The following is a 21,813-nucleotide window of genomic DNA, read 5'->3' as shown; positions in this document are numbered from 1 at the left end:
GCTGGGTGCATTTTTTGTTAAATGCAAGCTTTTTTGTTTGTTTGTTTTATTTATTTATTTGAAAGGCAGAGTTATGGAGAGGCAGAGGCGGGGGGGGGGAGGGAGAGAGAGAGAGGGAGGTCTTCCATCCGTGTGTTTACTCCCCAAATGTCCACAAAGGCTGGAGCTATGCCAGTCTGAAGCCAGGAGCCAGGAGCTTCTTCCAGGTCTCCCACACAGGTGCAGGGGCCCAAGCACTCGGGCCATCTTCCACTGCTTTCCTAAGCACATTAGCAGGGAGCTATATTAGCAGCCGGGACTTGAAACAGCGCCCACATGGGATGCTGGCACTGCAGGTGGTGGCTTTACCTGCTATGCAACAGCACTAGCCCCTAAGGTTTGTTTGTTTATTTGAAACTAAATTACAGAGAGAGAGGGAGAGAACTTCCACGTAGCTCCCCGGATGGCTGGAGTGATCAGGGCTGGGCCAGGCCAGAGCCAGGAGCCAGGAGCCTCTTCCAGGTCTCCCATATGGGTACAGGAGTCCAAACACTTGGGCTGTCTTCCACTGGTTTCCCAGGCCATAAGTAGGCAGAGGCAGAATGTGTGTGTGTGTGTGTGTGAGAGAGAGAGAGAGAGAGTGAGAGAGAGAGTGAGAGTGAGTCTTCCATCTGCTAGTTCACTCCCCAAATGGTCGCAGTGGCTGGAGCTACACCAGTCTGAAGCCAGGAGCCAGGAGCTCCTTCCAGGTCCCCTACGTGGGTGCAGGGGCCCAGAGACTTGGGCATCCTCCACTGCTTTCCCAGGCCATAAGGAGAGAGCTGGATCGGAAGTGAGCAGCCAGGACCTGACCCAGCACCATGTGGATGCCGGCACTGCAGGCTGTGGTTTTACGTGCTGTGCTGCAGTGCCGCCCAGCGCCGGCCCCAGCGTGTCTTGTGTGGTTTGTGTCCAGTTCATGTCCACACGGCCACCCCGTGTGGGCGCATCACCACCTGCGTGATAGCTGTGCCACTCTGGTCATCTGCAGCTGGGGTTTTCCAGGGTTTTCCGTCTCGCGAAAGTGCTCCAACCGCTTCAGTGCAGTTTGGATTCCAAGCCCTGGTCCCCCGTGCCCTCCTGGTCCCCCACAGCCCCACCCTGGTCCTCCACAGCCTCCTGGTCCCCCACAGCCCTGCCCTGGTCCCCCATGCCCTCCTGATCCCCCTCAGCCTCCTGGTCCCCCATGCCCTCCTGATCCCCCTCAGCCTCCTGGTCCCTCGTCCCCTCCTGGTCCCCCACAGCCCCACCCTGGTCCCCCACAGCCCTGCCCTGGTCCCCCATAGCCCTGCCCTGGTCCCCCGTCCCCTCCTGGTCCCCCATGCCCTCCTGATCCCCCTCAGCCTCCTGGTCCCTCGTCCACTCCTGGTCCCCCACAGCCCCACCCTGGTCCCCCACAGCCCTGCCCTGGTCCCCCGTCCCCTCCTGGTCCCCCGTCCCCTCCTGGTCCCCCACAGCCTCCTGGTCCCCCGTGCCTTCCTGGTCCCCCGTCCCCTCCTGGTCCCCCACAGCCCTGCCCTGGTCCCCCGTGCCCTCCTGATCCCCCACAGCCTCCTGGTCCCTCGTCCCCTCCTGGTCCCCCACAGCCCCGCCCTGGTCCCCCACAGCCTCCTGGTCCCCCACAGCCCTGCCCTGGTCCCCCACGCCCTCCTGATGCCCCACAGCCCTGCCCTGGTCCCCCACGCCCTCCTGATCCCCCTCAGCCTCCTGGTCCCTCGTCCCCTCCTGGTCCCCCATAGCCCCACCCTGGTCCCCCACAGCCCTGCCCTGGTCCCCCATAGCCCTGCCCTGGTCCCCCGTCCCCTCCTGGTCCCCCATGCCCTCCTGATCCCCCTCAGCCTCCTGGTCCCTCATCCCCTCCTGGTCCCCCACAGCCCCACCCTGGTCCCCCACAGCCCTGCCCTGGTCCCCCGTCCCCTCCTGGTCCCCCGTCCCCTCCTGGTCCCCTGCCCCTCCTGGTCCCCCACAGCCTCCTGGTCCCCCGTGCCCTCCTGGTCCCCCATCCCCTCCTGGTCCCCCACAGCCCTGCCCTGGTCCCCCGTGCCCTCCTGATCCCCCACAGCCTCCTGGTCCCTCGTCCCCTCCTGGTCCCCCACAGCCCCGCCCTGGTCCCCCACAGCCTCCTGGTCCCCCACAGCCCTGCCCTGGTCCCCCACGCCCTCCTGATGCCCCACAGCCCTGCCCTGGTCCCCCACGCCCTCCTGATCCCCCTCAGCCTCCTGGTCCCTCGTCCCCTCCTGGTCCCCCACAGCCCCACCCTGGTCCCCTACAGCCCTGCCCTGGTCCCCCACAGCCTCCTGGTCCCCCGTCCCCTCCTGGTCCCCCACAGCCCTGCCCTGGTCCCCCGTGCCCTCCTGATCCCCCACAGCCTCCTGGTCCCTCGTCCCCTCCTGGTTCCCCACAGCCCTGCCCTGGTTCCCCACAGCCTCCTGGTCCCCCACAGCCCTGCCCTGGTCCCCCACGCCCTCCTGATCCCCCTCAGCCTCCTGGTCCCCCGTCTCCTCCTGGTCCCCCACAGCCCCGCCCTGGTCCCCCGTCTCCTCCTGGTCCCCCACAGCCCTGCCCTGGTCCCCCACGCCCTCCTGGTCCCCCACAGCCCCGCCCTGGTCCCCCACGCCCTCCTGATCCCCCACAGCCCTGCCCTGGTCCCCCACGCCCTCCTGGTCCCCCACAGCCCCGCCCTGGTCCCCCACAGCCTCCTGGTCCCCCACAGCCCTGCCCTGGTCCCCCGTCCCCTCCTGGTCCCCCATGCCCTCCTGGTCCCCCCTCCCCTCCTGGTCCCCCACAGCCCCACCCCAGTCCCCCTCAGCCCCACCCCTTCCTGGTCCCCCATCCCCTCCTGGTCCCCCTCAGCCCCGCCCTGGTCCCCCGTCCCCTCCTGGTCCCCCCTCCCCTCCTGGTCCCCCTCAGCCCCGCCCTGGTCCCCTGTCCCCTCCTGGTCCCTCACAGCCCCACCCCGGTCCCCCTCAGCCCCGCCCCTTCCTGGTCCCCCGTCCCCTCCTGGTCCCCCGTCCCCTCCTGGTCCCCTGTCCCCTCCTGGTCCCCTGTCCCCTCCTGGTCCCCTCAGCCCCGCCCCTTCCTGGTCCCCCGTCCCCTCCTGGTCCCCCGTCCCCTCCTGGTCCCCCGTCCCCTCCTGGTCCCCTCAGCCCCGCCCCGACCCCCCACAGCCCCGCCCCGGCCGTGTGGGTGGAGACGCCGTGGGGGCTCGGTGCTCACTCTGTCCTCTCTCCTTGCAGTCGTGGCGTTCCTGGTGGCTCTGCATCAGAACAAGCAGCTGATCGGGGACCGCGGGCTGCTGCCCTGCAGGCTGTACCTGGAGAGCGTCCGGCAGCACTTCCAGGGCAGGGTCGGCTGGGATGCCTGGAGCTACGCGCCCACCGCCTTCTGGCTGCTGGACTGGTCACACATGGACACCAGCCTGGACGCCTTTGCTGTCCTGGGGCTGGGCATCTCGTTCTTCGTGCTGGTAACCGGCTGTGCCAACATGGTGCTCATGGCTGCGCTCTGGGTCCTCTACCTGTCCCTGGTCAACGTGGGGCAGGTCTGGTAAGTAGAACGGGGCCGTGCGCTGTCCTGCGTGGGCGCCGCGTGCTGCGTGGCACGCTGGATGGGCGGCGTCCTCAGAGCAGCCGAGGGACACGTCAGCGTGTGCCGACGCCCAGGCACCTGGCTCCCGAGCTTTCCTCGGCTGGACGTGAAGCCCGGGTCCCTCGGGGGCTGTCCCCAGCTCCGGGACTCGGGAGGTGGAGGTAGGCGTTAGCCGTGGGCTTCTGGGGGCGCACTCGGGGGCTGCGTGGTCGTGTGGCGGAGGCCTCTGCCCCAGCCCCGTCACGAGGAAGGAGAGCAGCCTGTGCTGGCACGGCGTGGGGTCACGGCTCCACCTGCCCCTGACACTGGGGCATCACAGGTGGCGACGGAGCTCCGGTGGGCGTGGCAGGTCGGTGAGGGGTGGTTTCTGCTTCAGGTCCTGTGTCCCAGAGGAAGGGGGCAGTTGCCCACCGGGAGGAGCGCAGAGGACCTGTGGAGGCCACAGGTTCTGAGAGTGAGCCCGGGAGCCGGATCCGTGCAGATGTGGGGGTCACTGTCAGCTCTGGAGCAGGGAAGCGTGCGTCCTGTGTCCGTCCGACAGCTGCTGACCTGATGGGGTCTTTGGCTGTGCTGCACATATCTGGGGGGGCTTCAACCCGACAGCTGGGGCCTGGGCTCTTGTAACTGAGCTGCGGTTTCTCTGCTAGCCGCCAGGGGCTGGGGGGTGACTGGGGAACTGGGGGTCCTCTCTGAGTGCTGGGCTCTCAGGATCTCTGATTCCAGCCATGCCTGCGCTCTGGCTGTGCGTATGACGTCATGGCACACGGCTGCCGTGTCTGCTCAGCCCACGTGTGTGACGTCACCGCGCACGGCTGCCGTGTCTGCTCAGCCCACGTGTGTGACGTCACCGCGCACGCTGCAGTGCGGGCCCACGTGTGTGACGTCACCGCGCACGCTGCAGTGCCGGGCCCACGTGTGTGACGTCACCGCGCACGGCTGCCGTGTCTGCTCAGCCCACGTGTGTGACGTCACCGCGCACGCTGCAGTGCCGGGCCCACGTGTGTGATGTCACCGTGCACGGCTGCCGTGTCTGCTCAGCCCACGTGTGTGACGTCACCGTGCACGGCTGCAGTGCCGGGCCCACATGTGTGACGTCACCGCGCACGGCTGCCGTGTCTGCTCAGCCCACGTGTGTGACGTCACCGCGCAGAGCTGCCGTGTCTGCTCAGCCCACGTGTGTGACGTCACCGCACACGCTGCCCTGTCTGCTCAGCCCACGTGTGTGACGTCACCGCGCACGGCTGCCGTGTCTGCTCAGCCCACGTGTGTGACGTCACCGCGCATGGCTGCAGTGCTGGGCCCACATGTGTGACGTCATGGCACACGGCTGCCGTGTCTGCTCAGCCCACGTGTGTGACGTCACCGCACACGCTGCCCTGTCTGCTCAGCCCACGTGTGTGACGTCACCGCGCACGCTGCAGTGCCAGGCCCACGTGTGTGACGTCACCGCGCACGGCTGCGGTGCCTGCTCAGTGGCGTGGTGGTGGAGTGCTGGGAACTCAGCACCAGGAGTCAGTGCTGGGAGTGAGGACCTGGTTGACTGAGGGTGGACTTTGCGTTTCTTGCTCCCCTGAAGTGGAAGCGAGACACATGTCTTGTGTGAGAAGCGAGTGCACGCGTGGGCCGAGACGCATGGTGCAGGAGCCGTGGACGAAACGTGTCCTTGGCAGCTGTGCGTTGTGTGCTGCTGGCAGAGGGCGCACCCGCCCGCCCGTCTAGGCAGGGGGCCGGGCTGCCTCCTGTGTCCCTGCCTCGCGCTGCACCTGCTCCTGGTGCGCTCCTTGCCGGGGTGCCTGTCGGCACCTCCCTGGCCTAGCCCGGAGCTCCTGAGCAGGCGCCAGCGTTGATGTGTGCTGTCATTGACCCTGGACCTGGCGCCCCTGCTGAGCGAGGCCAGGGATGTGTGCCTCTGGTTGGCAGTGCGCATGGGGCAGCAGGCTGAGGAGCCCTGCCATGGTGGCGGTGGGGGAGTGGCTGAAGCCGCCCACGGCAGCCCGAGCGATAGATGAGGCCGATGCCCCGGCTCGCTTCGGGAGAGAGGGGCTCCCAGCACATGGAGCCAGGAGAGGGGGCTGCTACAGGCACGTGGGGGAGGGTGGCTGGGCCCAGCACCCCTCTGTACCAGGTGGGATATCCTCAGAGCTCAGAACGCACATGGTCCCTGGGTCCCCTGAGGTTGGAGGCGACCCTGGGCCTCCTGTAGGGGCAGGCGCCTGCACTGACCGCACATGGTCCCTGGGTCCCCTGAGGCTGGAGGCGACCCTGGGCCTCCTGTAGGGGCAGGCACCTGCTCAGATCGCACATGGTCCCTGGGTCCCCTGAGGTTGGAGGCGACCCTGGGCCTCCTGTAGGGGCAGGCACCTGCTCAGATCGCACATGGTCCCTGGGTCCCCTGAGGTTGGAGGCGACCCTGGGCCTCCTGTAGGGGCAGGCACCTACACTGACACCACTGTGCTTTGAGGGGCGGCTGGGGCTGCTGACGGCGCTCCTGCTAGATGGGCATTCAGCTGCTGCCCGGCTCCCTGACTTGGGAATTTACCAAACTTTGTCTTGTGGAGCAGTTTCTGGGCTGCAGTGACCATGGGAACAGCTCTGCTGTGGCCACGCCAGGTCCCCGCCGGGAGCGTCTGTGTTGTGGGCACACTCCCCACCCACGCCTTCGTCCCCAGCCCTCTGCTCTCTCTGCCGGCCCCGCCCGGGGCCCCCGAGATGTCCCGTCTGCTCTGGGCTGGGACGGTTCTCAGACCCCCGTGTGGGAGCTGCGTGGCCGTGAGCGGCGGTGCTGGGCACCCGTGGGCTGCCCCTGTGCTGGGGCTTGTCTGACGCTTCCCTGGACCCGAGTGGGGTGGTGGTCTGCAGAGGGGCAGTGGGGAGGGGCAGCGCCTCCTCCTCGCAAGATGGACATGTCCTGTCGAGGGTCCCCCCCCCCGACCCGCTGCTGCTGCTGTCCCTGACGGCCTGGCCGTGCTTTGGCGTCTCCAGTGCCTGGTACGTCCTGTGCTCCCTGGAGGACGTGGCTGGGCCACCTGCTCGAGGGTGGGGGCTCGTGGGGAGAACGTCCCTGGTGCTCTGTGTAGACGCCCGGGTGAGTTCCGGCGCTGTGGGTGTTTGCTCTCTTGGTCCAGTGTTTAAACACCTTGGGCTCAGCGGCGTTCATGTCAGGGAGCCAAGGTTGCTGACGGGGACTGCATGGGCTCTGAACTGACCTCTGCAGAGAGCGCCCAGGCAGGGTGTGGGGAACCCAGTGAGGGTGGCTGCTGTGCCGGCTCCCCCAGGAGCCCAGCCTCCCCGTGGCCAGTCCGCCCCGCGCGCTCTGCTCCGGCAGCAGCTGCACGGCTGCTTCGTTGCGATGCAGGGGCCGCACGTCCTCTTCTGCACTTCCCGAGCCTGCAGGAGGGGTCATCTCTGGACACCGGGGCCCAGCAGGCGCCTCGGCCCTCCTTCCTGCCTTGCACTTCCTGCCCGGATGAGAGCAGTGAACTCATTGCAGAGCCGCACGACAGAGGCCAGGCCTGCACGCCTGGCTTAGCCCTGGGCCACTTTCTTCTTGGTGAGCAAAGGTGAAAAGCTCACCTTGGCTCCAGGACGTCACCTTGGCTCCAGGACGTCACCTCAGCACACTCCCAGTGTCTGCTGTACACCAGCCTGCACCTGCAGCCCACCCAGCCTGCACCTCTGCCCACCCCACCCTGCACCTGCAGCCCACCCAGCCTGCACCTGCAGCCCACCCAGCCTGCACCTCTGCCCACCCCACCCTGCACCTGCTGCCCACCCAGCCTGCACCTGCAGCCACCCCAGCCTGCACCTCTGCCCACCCCACCCTGCACCTGCTGCCCACCCAGCCTGCACCTGCTGCCCACCCCACCCTGCACCAGGTGCCCACCCACCCTGCACCTGCTGCCCACCCCAGCTGGCACCAGGCGCCCACCCCAGCCTGCACCAGGTGCCCACCCCAGCCAGCGCCAGGTTCCCACCCACCCTGCACCTGCAGCCACCCCACACTGCACCTGCTGTCCACCCCAGCCTGCACCAGGTGCCCACCCCAGCTGGCGCCAGGTGCCCACCCACCCTGCACCTGCAGCCACCCCAGCCTGCACCTGCTGCCCACCCCAGCCTGCACCTGGCCCTACCTGGTGAGGCTCTGGTCTCTGGTCTTAGCACAGGGGAAGGGCTTGATGGGGCAGGAGGCCCTGGGTGCCCATTTGGGTTTCATGAGCTTCGGGGACTCTGGAAGGAGGCTGGAGACAGCCTGGGTCTGTGTGCACACTCATGTCCTTTCCTGCACCTCGCCTGCCCGGGGCCCTGGCAGTGCCCAGTGTGCCACGAGTCACGAAGACGTCTGACGGCTTCCTGGTGTCGGCTCCTGCCTGTGATCACGCGGGAGCCAATGGCTCCACATCAGGCCCAGGGCAGCCTCTGCACCTGTGGTCCCCGATGTCCACAGCCTGAAACTACTTGTTTGTTTGTTTTAAAGACAGGGTTGGGGCGGTGTGGTGTAGCAGGTTACGTTGCCCACAGCACCGGCATCCCATATGGGCGCCGGGTCAAGTGCCAGCTGCTCCATTTCCAGTCCAGCTCCCTGCTGTGGCCTGGGAAAGCAGCAGGAGACGGCCCACGTGCTTGGGCCCTGCACCTGCGTGGGAGGCCTGGAAGGAGCTGACTCCGGGAAGCTGTCAGATGTCTTTATGGCATGTGTCACACTGGCCCCTGGCTTTGGCCTGGCCCAGCCCCGACCACTGCGGCCGTTTGGGGAGTGAACCTGTAGATGAAAGATCTCTCTCTCTCTTTTCCTCCCCCTACCTCATAACTCTGACTGTCAAATAAATAAAAATCTTAAAAAAAAAAAAAAAGTGAGAAGACGTAAAAGAAAGGCAGAGTTGTAGAGAGAGGGAGGGAGAGACAGAAGTCTTCCATCTTCACTCCCAAATGGCCGCTGTGGCTGGGGCTAGACCAGTCCAAAGTTACGAGCCAGGAGCTTTGTTTGGTTCTCCCATGTGGGTGCAGGGGCCTGAGCACTTGGGCCGTCTCCCACTGCTTTCCCAGGTGCACGAGCAGGGAGCTGGATCAGAAGTGGAGCAGCCGGGACTCAAACCAGTGCTCATGTGGGATGCTGGTGATGCAGGCAGTGGCTTTTCCCACTGTGCCACAGCGCCGGCCCCAAGCCCTTTCCTTTACAGAGCCGCTGACTCCAGTCTGGTGGAACCCTGGGGACACAGGGCTCCTCCCGTGGCCTTGGTGCCCCCTGCGTGGACCCGTGGTCAGCTGGACGAGGTAGCTGGATCGGCGGCCCCGTCACACCAGCTCCCAGGACACTGGCTTTGGGAGGGTTCCCACGAGCACATACTGTGGGACTCGGTCCCCGTGACTGCCCTCCTCCTCCCCGGTCTGTGTGGACGTGCGGCAGGGGAGGGGCAGTGTCCAGTACCACCCAGGCTGGAGGGAGGAGGGCGCCCTAGAGTTGCTGGCTGCAGTGGCCCAGCCAGGTGGGAGCGCTGTCTCCGGCTCCCACTGTCCCTCCGGCCGTGCGGGGCCGGCCGCCTCTGGGTCTGGGTGGTGCAGGCAGCTGGGTGCTGAGGTTTCGAGGTTTGTAGCCTCAGGAAAGTGGACGCAGTGTTTCCTGCCCGCTGGCCCTCAGTGCTCACTGGACAACCACGGCTCGGGCCCACTTCTGCTTCTCTGGATCCCGTGCCTCCCCTCTGCTCCTTGGTGGACACACGTGTGGCTGTCTTGGTGGACACGTGTGTGGCTGTCTTGGACACACAGATGTTGCTGTCTTGCTGGACACATGTATGTTGCTGCCTTGTTGGACACATGTTGCTGTCTTGTTGGATACATGTGTGTCGGCTGTCTTGGACACGTGTGTGGCTGTCTTGGTGGACACACGTGTGGCTGTCTTGGTGGACACGTGTATGGCTGTCTTGGACACACAGATGTCGCTGTCTTGCTGGACACATGTATGTTGCTGCCTTGTTGGACACATGTTGCTGTCTTGTTGGATACATGTGTGTCGGCTGTCTTGGACACATGTGTGGCTGTCTTGTTGGACATGTGTGTGGCTGTCTTGGATACATGTGTGTGGCTGTCTTGTTGGATACATGTGTGTTGCCATCTTATTGGATTCTTGTGCATTGGCTGTCTTGGACACATGTGTGGCTTTCTTGTTGGACACTTGTATGTTGCTGCCTCGTTGGACACGTATGTCGCTGTCTTGCTGGACACACATGTGTTGCTGTCTTGCTGGATACATGTGTGTGGCTGTCTTGTTGGCCACACGTATGTTGCTGTCTTGGACACATGTGTGGCTTTCTTGTTGGACACTTGTATGTTGCTGCCTTGTTGGACACATGTATGTCGCTGCCTCGTTGGACACTTGTATGTTGCTGCCTTGTTGGACACATGTATGTCGCTGCCTCGTTGGACACTTGTATGTCGCTGCCTTGTTGGACATGTATGTCGCTGTCTTGCTGGACACCCATGTGTTGCTGTCTTGCTGGATACATGTGTGTGGCTGTCTTGGCCACACGTATGTTGCTGTCTTGGACACGTGTTGCTGTCTTGTTGGATACATGTGTGTCGGCTGTCTTGGACACGTGTGTGGCTGTCTTGTTGGACATGTGTGTGGCTGTCTTGGATACATGTGTGTGGCTGTCTTGTTGGATACATGTGTGTTGCCATCTTATTGGATTCTTGTGCATTGGCTGTCTTGGACACATGTGTGGCTTTCTTGTTGGACACTTGTATGTTGCTGCCTTGTTGGACACATGTATGTCGCTGTCTTGCTGGACACACATGTGTTGCTGTCTTGCTGGATACATGTGTGTGGCTGTCTTGTTGGCCACACGTATGTTGCTGTCTTGGACACATGTGTGGCTTTCTTGTTGGACACTTGTATGTTGCTGCCTTGTTGGACACATGTATGTCACTGCCTCGTTGGACACTTGTATGTCGCTGCCTTGTTGGACATGTATGTCGCTGTCTTGCTGGATACCCATGTGTTGCTGTCTTACTGGATACATGTGTGTGGCTGTCTTGGCCACACGTATGTTGCTGTCTTGGACACGTGTTGCTGTCTTGCTGGATACATGTGTGTCGGCTGTCTTGGACACGTGTGTGGCTGTCTTGTTGGACACGTGTGTGGCTGTCTTGGATACATGTGTGTGGCTGTCTTGTTGGATACATGTATGTTGCCATCTTATTGGATTCTTGTGCATTGGCTGTCTTGGACACGTGTGGCTTTCTTGTTGGACACTTGTATGTTGCTGCCTCGTTGGACACATGTATGTCGCTGTCTTGCTGGACACACATATGTTGCTGTCTTGCTGGATACATGTGTGTGGCTGTCTTGTTGGCCACACGTATGTTGCTGTCTTGGACACATGTGTGGCTTTCTTGTTGGACACTTGTATGTTGCTGCCTTGTTGGACACATGTATGTCGCTGCCTCGTTGGACACTTGTATGTTGCTGCCTTGTTGGACACATGTATATCGCTGCCTTGTTGGACACTTGTATGTCGCTGCCTTGTTGGACACGTATGTCGCTGTCTTGCTGGACACCCATGTGTTGCTGTCTTGCTGGATACATGTGTGTGGCTGTCTTGGCCACACGTATGTTGCTGTCTTGGACACGTGTTGCTGTCTTGCTGGATACATGTGTGTCGGCTGTCTTGGACACGTGTGTGGCTGTCTTGTTGGACACGTGTGTGGCTGTCTTGGATACATGTGTGTGGCTGTCTTGTTGGATACATGTGTGTTGCCATCTTATTGGATTCTTGTGCATTGGCTGTCTTGGACACATGTGTGGCTTTCTTGTTGGACACTTGTATGTTGCTGCCTCGTTGGACACGTATGTCGCTGTCTTGCTGGACACACATGTGTTGCTGTCTTGCTGGATACATGTGTGTCGGCTGTCTTAGAACGTGTGTGGCTGTCTTCTTGGCCACGTGTGTGCCCTGTCCACAGCGGGCTTTCCCTCACTGAGCACAGAGAAGTGTTCCGTCCGCTGGCTGCAGGGGGAGGCAGCTTCCAGCGAGGCTGAGCTGGGCCAGCGCTGTCCTCTGGAAGAGGTGGGTTCTTTGAAGCCACTTCCTGTCGACCCCGGGCTTCCCGCCAGTGGCTCCGGCAGTTACCCAGGCAGATGGTGGACTGCCCAGTTCTTGGCTCTCTGTAAAACTCCTACAACACGTCCTCCAGCTTCGCTTCGTGGCCTTTCTTCGTGGGCCGAAAGTGGACGTCTCTCATCTCCCGCGAGTCTGTCCCGTGGCCTGGGGGCAGGAGGAGCCGGCTGAGGGGGCCGCGCGCCTGCTCTCGCGCGATCTGGCTGGCATGGGGTGCACCTCGGGCAGAGGCTTCACGTTTTAAACTATTTCGTACAAGACCAGTGTTTGTGACTTCGACTGCTGCTCATGTAGTGAACAGGTGCAGGACTAGCCTTCGCGCAACAGAACCATAAGGCAAAGCAGAATGTGAGGTCGTAGTAGTGTGTGACCCCTGGAGAGAGACACACACAGCGAGCCCCACGCGGGCCCCACGCGGGCCCCAGCTTCCTGCCTGGGGCCCCTCCTGGCACCAAGGCCTTGCTGAACTGGGGAGGCAGCGGCCAGAGCTCAGCGGAGCCCAGGTCTCTGTGATGAGGCACGGGGTATGAGGGCCTCTCAGGTGGAACCACGGGTGTCTACACACAGCTCCCGGGTCTGAGAGCCGAGCCCACGGAGGTCTACGCACGGCTCCCAGGTCTGAGAGCCGAGCCCATGGGCGTCTACACACGGCTCACGGACCTGAGAGCCGAGCCCATGGGGGTCTACGCACGGCTTCCGGGTCTGAGAGCTGAGCCCATGGGCGTCTACACACGGCTCCCAGGTCTGAGAGCTGAGCCCATGGGCGTCTACACACGGCTCCTGGGTCTCAATGCTGAGCCCATGGGCGTCTACACACGGCTCCTGGGTCTGAGAGCTGAGCCCATGGGCGTCTACACACGGCTCCTGGGTCTCAGTGCTGAGCCCATGGGCGTCTACACACGGCTCCTGGGTCTCAATGCTGAGCCCGTGGGCATCTACACACGGCTCCCGGGTCTGAGAGCTGAGCCCATGGGCGTCTACACATGGCTCCCGGGTCTCAATGCTGAGCCCGTGGGCGTCTACACACGGCTCCCAGGTCTGAGAGCTGAGCCCATGGGCGTCTACACACGGCTCCCAGGTCTGAGAGCTGAGCCCATGGGCGTCTACACACGGCTCCTGGGTCTCAATGCTGAGCCCATGGGCGTCTACACACGGCTCCTGGGTCTCAGTGCTGAGCCCATGGGCGTCTACACACGGCTCCCGGGTCTCAATGCTGCCGGCCAGAGCCTCCGCCTCCTGTCGCCTTTCAGTGTCCCCGGGCAGCACCGAGACCGCGGGGCGGGGGCGTCTGCCGTGTGCTGTGCAAGTCGGCGGGAACTGGCCCTGGGGTTAGAGGCGGGGAGTGCCAAGCGGCTGTTACACTTAAAGGACTTAGCGATGTTCTGGTCCTCACGAATGAATGAACGGGTGGGAATCGGTCAGAGAAGGAATCTTTTTTTTTTTTTAAGAGGATTATTTTATTTATGTGTGTGTGTGTGTGTGTGTGAGAGAGAGAGAGAGAGAGAGAGAGAGAGAGAGGTCGGTCTTCCATTCTCTAGTTCACTCCTCAGATGGCTGCAGTGGCTGGAGCTGCGCTGATCCGAAGCCAGGAGCCAGGAGCTTCTTCCAGGCCTCCCACGTGGGTGCAGGGGCCCAGGCACTTGGGGCATCTTCTACTGCCTTCCCAGGCCACAGCAGAGAGCTGGGTCGGAAGTGGAGCAGCCAGGACTGGAACCGGCGCCCACATGGGATGCCGGCACTGCAGGCCAGGGCGTTAACCCGCTGTGCCACAGCGCCGGGGTAGAAGGGGGACCTTCCCAGAAGAGCCCGCAGGACGTCTAAGGGAAGCGCAGCATTGCAGTGGAAAAGCCGCAGCCCAGCAGCTGTCCTGGGTGGACGTGGGGCTCGGTCACAGTGACCCGAGCTGGAGGACCAGCAACACAGAGCGGAGTCAGTGAGCGGAGTGTCAGCGGCCTGTGGGGGACCCGGGGGACTGAAGAAACAGTCGCTCAGGTCAGGGGCTTAGCAGGCCTTGAGTCGCAGTGAGAGACGGGCACTGAGCTCACCCCGCTCACCCTCCTGAGCCCCCGAGGGGCAGGGGCAGGGGCAAGGGCAGAGCATCGGGACGGTGACGGCGCAGTGGCGTCTGGCTTCTGACGGTCCTGAGAGCCGAGAGAAGACGGTGCTCGGCCGGAGCTGCATCCAGCAACCCCGCCTGCAGGGGAGGGCGGAGGCGAGCTCAGGAGAGTGGGGATCCAGCAGCCCCGCTCCTGGACCGGGGCGGGGAGTCCTCAGGCTGGAGGAGCCGTCCCCAGACGAGCCCACTTGTGCAGGAGGGAGCAGCACTGGAAGTGGCTCTGTGGTTCACCAGGAAATGCTCCCTATGAGTGTTTGCCTTTTTTTGTTTGTTTTTTTAAGATTTATTTATTTATTTGAAAATCAGAGTTACACGGAGAGAGAGAGAGAGAGAGAGAGAGAGAGAGAGAGGGATCTTCCATCCACTGGTTCACTCCCTAGTTGGCTGCTGTGGCCACAGCTGCACCGACCCTAAGCCAGGAGCTTCCTCTGGCCCAAGCACTTGGGCCATCTTCCACTGCTTTCCCAGGCCACAGCAGAGAGCTGGATCAGAAGTGGAGCAGCCAGGACTCGAACCGGTGCCCATATGGGATGCTGGCACTGCAGGCGGCGGCTTTACTTGCTACGCCACAGTACCAGCCCCCCCCCCCTTTTAAGATTTATTTATTTAGGAGGTAGAATCACAGAGAGAGGGAGAGGCAGAGAGGTCTTCCATAAGCAGTCTCATTCCCTGAATGACAACAGCGAGAGGTGCACTTATCCAAAGTCAGGAGCTTCCTCCTGGTCTCCCACGCGGGTGCAGGGCCCAAGCACTTGGGCTGTCCTCCACTGCCCTCCCAGGCCACAGCAGAGAGCTGGGTCGAAGTGGAGCAGCCGGGTCTCGAACCATCGCCAGTATGGGACGCTGGCACTGCAGCTGGCAGCCTTACCTGCTGCGCCACAGCGCCGGCCCTGAGTATGTGTCTTAATTTCTTTAGTACACATGAGAGTATCCAAAGCAAAGAATGACTGTAACGTGGAGTTTATAATGTGTTCACAAAGGGTTTTCAGAAAGTCCATGGGAATAACTTAGCAGGTGTTTGTTTTGTGGAAGTCTTTGGAAGCCATGCGTAGGTTTTGTGGAACACACGCTCCCGCGAGCTTTGGAAGACCCCTGGTCGTGCACCTGGGAACCTCTGTTAGCACAAGGAAGCTGCGAGGGCGCTGGGTCTCTGCATCTCGCCCGAAACTGCCGTGCTGGCTCCAGGCTGCGTGGTTCCTCGGGCACACGAGGCCGCGCGGCTCAAGGTGCAGAGGGTGCAGCCGCACACGCTGGCTCCAGTGGAGAGGAGCCACGAAGGAGGACGGGTTTACAGCAGAACGGGCGCCGGCGCTGTGGCGCAGCAGGTTAACGCCCTGGCCTGCGGAGCCGGCATCCCATGTGGGTGCTGGTTCTAGTCCTGGCCGCTTCACTTCCGATCCAGCTCTCTGCTGTGGCCTGGGAGGGCAGTGGAAGATGGCCCACGTCTCTGCACCCACGTGGGAGACCCAGAAGAAGCTCCTGGCTCCTGGCTTCGGATGGGCGCAGCTCCAGCCATTGCAGCCAATTGGGAGTGAACCATTGGATGGAAGACCTCCCTCCCTCCCTCCCTCCCCCCCACTCCATGTGTGTGTGTAACTCTTTCAAATAAATAAATAAATCTTTAAAAAAAAAAAAACACAAAGAACGGACTGAGTGATGGAAAAGTAGCCGATCGGTAGAACGGATCCAGCTGTGTTAATCACATTAGATGTGAACGGACCAGACATGCCAGTTAAAAACCAGAGACTGGGACAAGAGTTTCCTACAAGGAGACCCAGGTGACGCAGTTTTGAGTGTGAGGGTGCAGATAGGTGGAGAGTGCGTCTCACGAATGTATTAGACAGCTGGAGCCGGCCGGTCTGAGCATCAGGCAGCGTGGAGTCCAGGACACTGGGCGTCACCCGGCAGGCTGGAGACTTCCAGGACAGTGACAGTGCCAGGGGGCCGGAGACCGCCGTCGCCAAGGTGTGGGCGCTGTGCGACAGCTTGGCAGTGTGGCTGAGGCGTGGACGCTGTGCGACAGCTTGGCAGTGTGTGGCCGAGGTGTGGACGCTGTGCGACAGCTTGGCAGTGTGTGGCCGAGGTGTGGACGCTGCGCGACAGCTTGGCAGTGTGGCTGAGGTGTGGATGCTGCGCGACAGCTTGGCAGTGTGGCTGAGGTGTGGACGCTGCGCGACAGCTTGGCAGTGTGGCTGAGGTGTGGACGCTGCGCGACAGCTTGGCAGTGTGTGGCCGAGGCGTGGACACTGCGCGACAGCTTGGCAGTGTGTGGCTGAGGCGTGGACACTGCGCGACAGCTTGGCAGTGTGTGGCCGAGGTGTGGACGCTGTGCGACAGCTTGGCAGTGTGGCTGAGGTGTGGACGCTGTGCGACAGCTTGGCAGTGTGTGGCCGAGGTGTGGACGCTGTGCGACAGCTTGGCAGTGTGTGGCTGAGGTGTGGACACTGCGCGACAGCTTGGCAGTGTGTGGCCGAGGTGTGGACGCTGTGCGACAGCTTGGCAGTATGTGGTCGAGGTGTGGACGCTGTGCGACAGCTTGGCAGTGTGGCTGAGGTGTGGACGCTGCGCGACAGCTTGGCAGTGTGGCTGAGGTGTGGACGCTGCGCGACAGCTTGGCAGTGTGGCTGAGGCGTGGACGCTGTGCGACAGCTTGGCAGTGTGGCTGAGGTGTGGGCGCTGCGCGACAGCTTGGCAGTGTGTGGCCGAGGTGTGGACGCTGTGCGACAGCTTGGCAGTGTGGCTGAGGCGTGGACGCTGTGCGACAGCTTGGCAGTGTGGCTGAGGTGTGGACGCTGTACGACAGCTTGGCAGTGTGGCTGAGGTGTGGACGCTGTGCGACAGCTTGGCAGTATGTGGTCGAGGTGTGGACGCTGTGCGACAGCTTGGCAGTGTGGCTGAGGCGTGGACGCTGTGCGACAGCTTGGCAGTGTGGTCGAGGTGTGGACGCTGTGCGACAGCTTGGCAGTGTGTGGCTGAGGTGTGGGCGCTGCGCGACAGCTTGGCAGTGTGTGGCTGAGGTGTGGGCGCTGCGCGACAGCTTGGCAGTGTGGCTGAGGTGTGGACGCTGCGCGACAGCTTGGCAGTGTGTGGCTGAGGTGTGGACGCTGTGCGACAGCTTGGCAGTGTGGCTGAGGCGTGGACGCTGTGCGACAGCTTGGCAGTGTGTGGCCGAGGTGTGGACGCTGTGCGACAGCTTGGCAGTGTGTGGCTGAGGTGTGGACGCTGTGCGACAGCTTGGCAGTGTGTGGCTGAGGTGTGGACGCTGTGTGACAGCTTGGCAGTGTGGCTGAGGCGTGGACGCTGTGCGACAGCTTGGCAGTGTGTGGCTGAGGTGTGGGCGCTGCGCGACAGCTTGGCAGTGTGTGGCTGAGGTGTGGGCGCTGCGCGACAGCTTGGCAGTGTGGCTGAGGTGTGGACGCTGCGCGACAGCTTGGCAGTGTGTGGCTGAGGTGTGGACGCTGTGCGACAGCTTGGCAGTGTGGCTGAGGCGTGGACGCTGTGCGACAGCTTGGCAGTGTGTGGCCGAGGTGTGGACGCTGTGCGACAGCTTGGCAGTGTGTGGCTGAGGTGTGGACGCTGTGCGACAGCTTGGCAGTGTGTGGCTGAGGTGTGGACGCTGTGTGACAGCTTGGCAGTGTGGCTGAGGCGTGGACGCTGCGCGACAGCTTGGCAGTGTGTGGCTGAGGTGTGGACGCTGTGTGACAGCTTGGCAGTGTGGCTGAGGCGTGGACGCTGTGCGACAGCTTGGCAGTGTGTGGCTGAGGTGTGGGCGCTGCGCGACAGCTTGGCAGTGTGTGGCTGAGGTGTGGGCGCTGTGCGACAGCTTGGCAGTGTGGCTGAGGTGTGGACGCTGCGCGACAGCTTGGCAGTGTGTGGCTGAGGTGTGGACGCTGTGCGACAGCTTGGCAGTGTGGCTGAGGCGTGGACGCTGTGCGACAGCTTGGCAGTGTGTGGCCGAGGTGTGGACGCTGTGCGACAGCTTGGCAGTGTGTGGCTGAGGTGTGGACGCTGTGCGACAGCTTGGCAGTGTGTGGCTGAGGTGTGGACGCTGTGTGACAGCTTGGCAGTGTGGCTGAGGCGTGGACGCTGCGCGACAGCTTGGCAGTGTGTGGCTGAGGTGTGGGCGCTGCGCGACAGCTTGGCAGTGTGTGGCTGAGGTGTGGACGCTGTGTGACAGCTTGGCAGTGTGTGGCTGAGGTGTGGACGCTGCGCGACAGCTTGGCAGTGTGGTCGAGGTGTGGACGCTGCGCGACAGCTTGGCAGTGTGTGGCCGAGGTGTGGACGCTGTGCGACAGCTTGGCAGTGTGTGGCTGAGGCGTGGATGCTCGGCGGCGCGTGGCCAAGGCGTGGGCACTGCGCGACAGCTTGGTGGCATGTGGCCGAGGCTTGGACGCTCAGTGGCACGTGGCTGAGGCGTGGGCGCTGCACGACAGCTCGACGGCGCGTGGCCGAGGCTTGGACGCTCAGTGGCGCGTGGCTGAGGCGTGGGCGCTGCACGACAGCTCGACGGCGCGTGGCCGAGGCGTGGACAGTATGTGGCCGAGGTGTGGGCGCTGTGCGACAGCTTGGCAGTGTGGCTGAGGCGTGGACGCTGCGCGACAGCTTGGCAGTGTGTGGCCGAGGTGTGGGCGCTGTGCGACAGCTCGGCAGTGCGCAGAGAAACCAACAGGACCGAGATGGCTCTTGTTCCTGTCACCCCTAGCGGCTGGGAGCAAGTCCACACGTGTGGCCGTCCCCCGTGGCAAGGCCTTGGGCGGTGATGACATGACAGGCCACAGACGTGACGAGCACGTGTCAACTTCCTGCTGCTCCCTCGCACGTGGGCCTCGGGGGCGGCTCTGCAGTGGCGGCGGCAGCAGCCAGGGCCTGGCTCGGCGCTCGTTGTATCCAGTGGCCGAGAGCGGAGGTGCTTCTCCCACCGAGGCCGTTTGAGAGGCGGAGAGAGGTCTTCCGTCCACTGGTCACTCCCCAGATGCCCTCAACAGCCAGGACTGGCGAGGCCACAGCCAGGAGCTTCCTCTGGGTCCCTCATGTGGGTGCAGCAGCCCAAGGACTTGGGTGGTCATGGGCTGCTTTTCCAGGCCATGGCAGAGAGCTGGGTCAGAACTGGAGCAGCCGGGACTTGAACCAGGGCCCACCTGGGATGCCTGCGTCGCAGGCGGCGGCTTTCCTGGCTCGGCCACAGCGCTGGCCCCACTTCGTTAGCTCTTCATATCACTGGGTGGACGGCCTGGCACTGAAGCTGTCGGGCTGCCTTGCATTTCTTGGTTTCCAGTGGTGAAAGAAAGGTCTGGAAGTAGCAGTGGGCTCCAAGACGGTGCCGACTCTGCACCATCGCAGAGCCCTTGGTCAGGAGGCAGTGGTGGCGCCCGTGAGCTCAGCCGGGGCCACAGGAGGGCGGAGGGGGCCTGGGCTGTCCACGCCTCAGCCCTGCCCTGCTGGCCTGTTTTGGTTTGGGGGCTCTGGGACCTGCTCCTTCGCCTCTTGCCCCATCTCTGTGCCTAGGGTCCATGGCCTTGAAATTCAAAGTGCAGAAGGGGTGGGGTTACTGACGGCCACGCCCTGGACCGTGCTCTCTGCCGGTTCCTGGGGGGCAGCCCCTTCCCTTCCCTGCTCAGCAAGGCTGTTTGTTGGGGGGATTCTGACCGGTCGTCTGGCGTTGGCCGGGCGTCCCTGGCTGTGCTGATCGGAAATCCAGAAGCGCTCTGCTCTGGGGGCCTGCAGCCCGCGTGCGGCCCCGCCCCCCGCAGACGTTGTGGCCTTGCCTGTGAATGATGTCACTCTGAGTAGGTGTTTCTCTGGGCGGGGCTGGGGAACCCGGCACTGCCGGACCCTCGTCACCTGGCGGGGTGCAGCAGGGCGCCTGTGTCACTGCCCTGCCGCCCTCTTCCTGGGGCTCGGAGACGGCTGTTGCCACCCGTACCCACAGGGGTCTTACTCTGCCTTCGCAGGTGTATGGTCACAGCCGTTTCGGGAGTGGGAGGTGCCATCGTGGGTGAAGCACCGCCTGGCCACCTGTGACACCAGCGTCCCAGCCCCTCCACTTCCGATGGAGCTCCCTGCTGTGGGCTGGGAAAGCAGCAGAGGGTAGACCAAGCCCTTGGGCCCCTGCACCATGTGGGAGACCCGGAGGAAGCTCTTGGCTTCAGGGTGACCCAGCCCGGTCGCTGAGGCCATCTGGGGAGTGAACCAGCGGATGGGAGGTTTCTGTCTGTCCCTCTCTCTGTAACTCTCTAAAGAAAGAAATCTTAAAAAAAAAAAAAAAAAAAAAGTGCAGCCGTGGCCCCAGCCCCTGCATCTGACGCTCCTCTCGCCCCCGGGGACTGCGTCCGGCAGCCTGCCGCCTTCACTGTCTGCACCGGGTGTGGGTCACGGCCATGAGACTGTCTCACCGGAGTTCTCATTGTCCCCTGAGGTCGGTCATTCCAGAGGCGCCATCGGAGGGAGAGGCAGAGAGAGAACGCACTGGTTCATTCCCCAGTGGGCTGTAACACCATCCGGGTCTCCCACGTGGCTGCAGGGGCCCAAGCGCATGGGCGTCCTCCACTGTTTGCCCAGGTGCATCGGCAGGGAGCTAGATCGGACGTGCGGCATCACGTAGGAAGTCGGCGTCACACACCGGCCCCGGAGGGTCCTGACACCGTCCAGCCGAAGTTGGGAGCACTCATCCCCTGAACCCGGCCCCTGCCACCCCTCTGCGGTGGGCTGCGTGTCTCCCACCCCTCTGCGGTGGGCTGCGTGTCTCCCACCCCTCTGCGGAGGACTGCATGTCCTGGGCTTCCCCTGAACCCGGCCCCTGCCACCCCTCTGCGGAGGACTGCGTGTCCTGGGCTTCCCCTGAACCCGGCCCCTGCCACCCCTCTGCGGTGGGCTGCGTGTCCTGGGCTTCCCCTGAACCCAGCCCCTGCCACCCCTCTGCGGTGGGCTGCGTGTCCTGGGCTTCCCCACGTCATGGCCAGTGTGTGCCTGTGCTCCCCGAGGGGGCTTTCTCCTGGCCTCCAAGGGGGTCTTGTGGCAGGGGCCAGCTGGAGAGGCCTGAGACCCCCCCACTTCCCCAGCGAATGTTCCAGGGCCCACGGGGACTAGGGTGTCTGTGGTCGGGGTCCTGCACACGTGTCGGCTGCGGTCATGTCCTCCTTCACTCTCTGCGGGTGGGGGGTGAGCTGGGCGTGCGGCGCGCAGGGCTCTGGGGCAGCCTGGCCGTGGCCCCCGAGCTTCTGGCGGTCAGCGGCGGCGGAGAGCTTGCTGCTACCTTTGGCATGTGCACCTCTCCTGGCCAGCCCTGCTCAAAATCATGGGGCGCCCTTTAAAATTCAGGCCCCGCACGGGGTGCTCGATGGGCGTGGTCTACCCCGCGGGAAAGCCGCGGGCTCCGTTCGCTGTCCCACGGTTAGCATGGGCTCCTGCACCCGCTCGGTGCCCACCCTCGCTGCCCAGGGCTCAGGGGGTGGGCGTCACTCAGCGGGGAGCTTTGGCCAGAGCAAACCAGCGGTCTCACGTTTCTCCTCTTTGTTTTCCAGGTACTCTTTCGGTAAGTGAAAGGCACCTAGAACCCCCGAGAGTTAGCGTTGCCTGCCGGGTATGTATCTTTACACGCTTGGGGTTTCCTCCTCGGGGCACACCGCGTGTCCACTGCCAGTCCTGGCCAGGCGGGCCGTGCCCGGGGTCGCCCGCACCATGTGGCAGCAGGGAGCCGACGGTGCTAGGGCGCTCCCACAGGTCCCCTGTGCCCTTGGGCCTGCACCCCGTCCGCCTGAGCGCCTTGCAGGACCCTGGGCCGCTGGGTTTGTGCTTTGTGTGACGGAGCCCCCAGCCCACACTTGGAGGCAGACGCTGGAGGGCGGGCGGGGGCGGGCCCGAGGCTTTCTGGAGGCCCGCAGTGGCTTCGTGAGGAGAGCGTCTGCAAACCCTCGGGGAGGGCCCCGTGCCCAGAGTTGGGCGGCAGAGCTAGCAGGCAGGTGTTTCTTGTAGGCCCCG

At 63.4% G+C, this 21,813-nt stretch overlaps 1 protein-coding gene across 1 annotated transcript in view; it reads left to right on the top strand.

The window, feature by feature from the left end:
• LOC133750862 (lipase maturation factor 1-like) overlaps window positions 1-21,439 on the top strand; it is a 37,679-nt gene extending 16,240 nt beyond the window's left edge. The window contains exons 2-3 of the mRNA XM_062180582.1: window positions 3,255-3,564; window positions 21,357-21,439. Of these exons, the coding sequence (XP_062036566.1) occupies window positions 3,255-3,564; window positions 21,357-21,375 (329 nt within the window). The 3' untranslated portion in view covers window positions 21,376-21,439. The remainder of the gene's footprint in view (window positions 1-3,254; window positions 3,565-21,356) is intronic.
• Window positions 21,440-21,813: the final 374 nt, after the last annotated feature.

Source organism: Lepus europaeus, chromosome 21 (assembly GCF_033115175.1).
Source record: "Lepus europaeus isolate LE1 chromosome 21, mLepTim1.pri, whole genome shotgun sequence".
Classification (NCBI taxonomy): Eukaryota; Metazoa; Chordata; class Mammalia; order Lagomorpha; family Leporidae; genus Lepus; species Lepus europaeus.
The sequence above is the reverse complement of the archived record's forward strand: the minus strand, read 5'-3'. Positions and strand labels throughout refer to the sequence as shown.